This window comes from Myotis davidii, unplaced genomic scaffold (assembly GCF_000327345.1).
Source record: "Myotis davidii unplaced genomic scaffold, ASM32734v1 scaffold914, whole genome shotgun sequence".
NCBI classification, from domain to species: Eukaryota; Metazoa; Chordata; class Mammalia; order Chiroptera; family Vespertilionidae; genus Myotis; species Myotis davidii.
This window is the reverse complement of record NW_006285484.1, coordinates 1,258,548-1,263,376: the sequence shown is the minus strand read 5'-3', so window position 1 is coordinate 1,263,376 and position 4,829 is coordinate 1,258,548. Positions and strand designations below refer to the sequence as shown.

Here is a 4,829-nt window from a genome sequence, read left to right as displayed (position 1 = left end):
CACACATGAAAAGAGTTCTGGAGATGGATGGTGGTGATTGTAGCACATTTTGTTTTTTCTTTTTTCTTTTTTTTAATATATTTTATTGAGTTTCCACAGAGAGGAAAGGAGACAGAGAGTCAGAAACATCGATGAGAGAGAAACACCGACCAGCTGCCTCCTGTACACTCCCCACTGGGGACGGGCCTGCAACCAAGGCACATGCCCCTGACCGGAATCGAACCCGGGCCCCTCAGTCCGCAAGCTGACGCTCCATCCACTGAGCCAAACCGGTTTCGGCAATTGTAGCACATTTTGAATGTATTTAATACAACTGAACTGTACTCTTAAAAATAGTACAGATGGCAAATTTTATGTTATGTGTTTTTATAAAAAAAATAATATGGCACACCATTGCCTAGCCTGCCAGACTACTTTATTGTATCCTGCAAAGCAATTTTGGCTATTTGTAAGTATACATTTCCCTCTCTCCCCAAGTACCTTGAACATCTTGTCCTAAAACTTCCACATAGTTCTTATCTTTCAAGACTTCAAGGCCATCTTCCTCCAAATCATATTCCGGCTTCTTTATTATTTTTTTTGTGTTGACCAAAAGTTGAGGTCGCTCCTTTTTTAATTTAGCTCCTATAAGAACATCCAAGAAATTAGAACATGACAGGTACAAATTCTTTCTAAACATTACGTTTAAATAAGTAAAATAATTATACTACTTATATTGTCATTATTAAAAGGATGGGAATAAATTCAGTATTTTTATCTTTAATTAAAGAAGAGCAAGGTAACAGTGAAGTGACTTGCTTTATGAAATTATTTCAAATTAGTTAAAAATATAATCTGACCACTCCTCCACTTATATAACTAAGTTTAAAAAAAAATAAAACCTTGAAAGTGTATTATCACCACTACTGATCATTTCATATTAGATACGGCTTATTTTTAATTTTCAATAAAGTTTGAAAGGAGTAAACTAAAAAGTAAAGTAGTTTTTTACAATCTTACTAGATTAAATACTTTGTGCTATAGTTTCAAAATAGAGTGCTATATTTTAAAAAGTGAAATAATCTATAACCATTACTTATTACCTCCTTCTCTATCAAGAATGTGATTAAGAACATCATCATCTCCCACAAACCGAACCTCCAGCACATTGTCTTCCTTTAATTCCAATTTATTCATCATTGCCAACCTAAACAAAAGCAATAAAGCACTCAAAAGAGATGAAAAATTCTGATCAACAGCCAAAGAAATTAAACACTAACATAATGAATACGTGTATATGTATAACATTTTGAAGTCTTTACGTATGAAAAATATATTATGCATTATTGCATTATTATTATGGTGTTGTTGTTTTTTTATATATATTTTTATTGATTTTTTACAGAGAGGAAGGGAGAGGGATAGAGAGTTAGAAACATTGATAAGAGAGAAACATCGACCAGCTACCTCCTGCACACCTCCCACTGGGGATGTGCCCACAACCAAGGTGCGTGCCCTGGACCAGAATCGAACCTGGGACCTTTCAGTCCACAGGCCGACGCTCTATCCACCGAGCCAAACCGGTCTTGGCTATTATTATGTTTTTGATAATAGGTAATTCAATACTTCATCTGAAAGATAAAAGTGGAAGTGGTTCCTGGGATGTGGAAAGAGCTAAATCCAATCAAGACAACTAAAATGTAGTAGCAGGAAAACAATTCTGCCTATAAAGAAAGCACTAATCAACGTACAAAATAGCATTACCAGAAAGGGAATGGTTAACACATGAGTTTAGAAAATGTGCAACCAAAGAATACAGATTGGTGGATTTTAATTTCCGCTCTCTAGGAATTAATATAGTCCCTGCAGAGAAGTCTGTACATTTCACTGGTGAGCCAAGCCTGGACCAAATAACCCTCAAGACCTCCCTTTATTATTACTGCATTCTTACCAAACAACTTTACAAATATAAATACGGCTTTCTAGGTATCTTGGTAACTAAATAGTAACCATAAATCTTTCCAATACTTTATAGTCAGTTCTTCATTGAACAAACATGAGTTTGGCAGACAAAAGATTAATCAACTCTAGCTACTCTGACAAAAGTTAGCTTCATAACTTCTAAGACCAATAGCCTGATATTAATTAATGATTCCAATGAACTGCAAGCTAATCAGTTTACCCCCAAAATGATTTTTCCCCCTCTCTTATAAATACTACTTTTACCTTTTCTCCTGACAAGAGGAACTACTGATTGTGCCCCTCATGAGTCACTTATTTGCATGGAGACAGACAACTTACTAAATGTTGGAACTAGCACTTAAATGACTTGCCTTAATTTTCATTTACCTGCAAAGGCATTACACATTCTGCAGCTGGAAAATTCAGGTGCAGTCACCAGTAATTGAAACAAGAACTCAGCCAGCGTCAGCTAATAGGAAAACAAAAGCAACCAAACAAGGTGATGGGTTTTAACAAACAAGTTAAACAGATAAATGCAGTTCTTACAAAGTCAAAGTTGTGATGACAGCAGAGTGACGGGTAAAATGACCATTACCATTTTGGCCAGGAAACCTTAGTCACTGAGACCTGGATCGGGGGCGGATACAGGGAAGAGGCCGAATTTTGAGCACATACTGCGCTAGGCACAGTTTTGAATATTCTCTATGTATTCTCATTTAATCCTCACAGCAACTCAATTAGGTTTATGCTTTGTGCATAAAGACAACACTTCATCTATGACTTAGTGAACACTGCTAGTCGACACATCCTTTTGGTCCATCTTTCTACCTAGGATATTGCTTATGATGAGAACACAGGTGTATAGAAAGTTTAGCGCATCTACGTGACATTTGTATAAAATAAACTTACGATTTCTTTATATCTGTATAAAGCTTTTTTGAGGGCCTATTTGCCAGGCACTGTTTTAGGCACTTTTATGCATACTAGATCATTAAGTCCATTGAGGTTAAAAAAATGTATATCACTCCCCCCTTATTTACAGATGAGTAAACTGAGTTAAATAAATGTTAGGCACCAATTTTAATATCAGATAAACCCAGGTTCTGACCTTAACTCCACACTTCGTAACTGTGTGGCTTTGGACAACGTTGGGGTTATTAAATGAAATCATGTGACCTGCGTATGAAAATGCCCATTAAACGTTCCAGTGCGTGGCTATTTTTACTCTAAACTCCCACTTGAGCATGCAGATCTCTTGGATGGCTCTGCAGCTCACCGAGCGGCTGGCTGGAAGGTGCCACACAGAGGAGACGGGTGCTGTGCCAGCGCGGAGCGCTCCCCACCTGCAGGTTAAGGGGGAACAACTGTGCTGTTTCCCCTAGGAGTCCAGCTGTGATAGTTCCCTTAGGTCCAGTGGTTCTCAACCTTCTGGCCCTTTAAGTACAGTTCCTCATGTTGTGACCCAACCATAAAATTCTTTCCGTTGCTACTTCATAACTGTCATGTTGCTACTGTTATGAATCGTCATGTAAAGATCTGATATGCAGGAAGGTCTTAGGCGACCCCTGTGAAAGGTTGAGAACCGCTGCCTTAGGAGTTCAGCTGTGATGGTTCCACACGTCATGCGTCCACATCGGTTCCCTGCAACAGCCCTACCGAAGGGCCCGGCTTATCACCCCTGCACGGCCGAGCGCTGACCCGCTGGCTTCACTCCGCGCTTCCGGGCTGGGGCGCCCCACGGGGGTTCGCTGCAGGGCGGTCCCGGGGCCGCTCCTCCGCCCGGACGCCACTCCGCTCCTGACGGATACAACTGCGTGCAGTCCTCCCTCTATCACCGCAGGCACGTGGGTCGCAGGCGGCCGTGGCACAGGAGGCCTGTCACCGCCGGACAGACAGACGAACGGTCTTCCCACAGGGAGCCGGCCACCCCAACACGAGTTGACGGATCTCGGCCTGGGCCTCGCGCCGCCGACCCGTTGACTGCGCTCCGCCAGCGGGGGGTCTCGGGGGCCGCGGGCTGGGACAGCCCGGGAGAGAAACGGGGGAGACGCAGCGGCCCCGGCGCGTGTGCCAAGGGGAGACCCGGGGACCCGCGCCCCACGTCCGACGCATCAGGACTCACCTCACCAGCAGGGAGCTCAGCGGGAGGAAGGCGGGCTGCGCGGCGCCCACCACGCACCGCTGTCTCCGCCGGCGCGGCTCGCCCGCCTCACGCCCGCCGGACGCTGCCCCGCTGCGGGGTCGCGGGGAAGAAGGCGGCTTCGGCCGAGGGGAAGGCAGAATTGGGTGCAGGGTCCAGACCAAACCCCCAGACCCTGGCGGGGGAGGGAGCGCCGCTGGGACACACCGAATCTCCCGCCCTGCTCCGGGGGCGGGGCTCCGGGGAACCAATAGGGAGCGGGGCCGGCTGAGAGCGACGGCTCTGCTGGCCACCCGGCGCCGAGCTGGGGGCCCCGCCCACCAAGAAACCTGAGGGAAACTAATCCGCACGCGCGGGCGGGGGCCTTTCCTTCATTCTTCCGTTTCCGGAGGCGGGGAGGGAGCGGGAGGGGCAGGAGTGCAGGCTGGTTCTCAGGAGGTCCGTGTTTAACGGTTTCTCTGTCCAGAGCGAATCTTAAAAGTGTTCATTGGTTTCTCTAGATACTGTGTTGTTGTTTTTTGGAAAAATATAGTAAGAATGAATTCCCGTTTTTTAAAAAAAGTATGTGTTTTTGTTTCTCTTGTGTGGTTTTTTGGTGTTAATCCTCTCCCGAGGATTATTTTTCCCCCATTGACTTTTAGAAAGTGGAAGGGAGGGAAGGAGAGAGGGATTCATGGATTTGTTGCCCCGTACACGCCCCAACCCTGGGCAGGGAATGGAACCTGCAGGGTTATTCACTATGTTATTA

At 44.9% G+C, this 4,829-nt stretch overlaps 1 protein-coding gene across 2 annotated transcripts in view; it reads right to left on the bottom strand.

The window, feature by feature from the left end:
- ORC2 (origin recognition complex subunit 2) overlaps window positions 1-4,222 on the bottom strand; it is a 29,465-nt gene extending 25,243 nt beyond the window's left edge. The window contains exons 1-4 of one of the 2 annotated variants that reach the window (XM_006756258.2): window positions 4,064-4,222; window positions 2,329-2,410; window positions 1,080-1,186; window positions 481-624 (exon numbers count right to left, since the gene is read on the bottom strand). In XM_006756258.2, coding sequence (XP_006756321.1) covers window positions 481-624; window positions 1,080-1,179 — 244 coding nt within the window. In that variant the 5' untranslated portion in view covers window positions 1,180-1,186; window positions 2,329-2,410; window positions 4,064-4,222. The remainder of the gene's footprint in view (window positions 1-480; window positions 625-1,079; window positions 1,187-2,328; window positions 2,411-4,063) is intronic. The other variant, XM_006756259.2, reaches the window with a different exon arrangement.
- Between the last annotated feature and the right edge of the window lie 607 nt (window positions 4,223-4,829).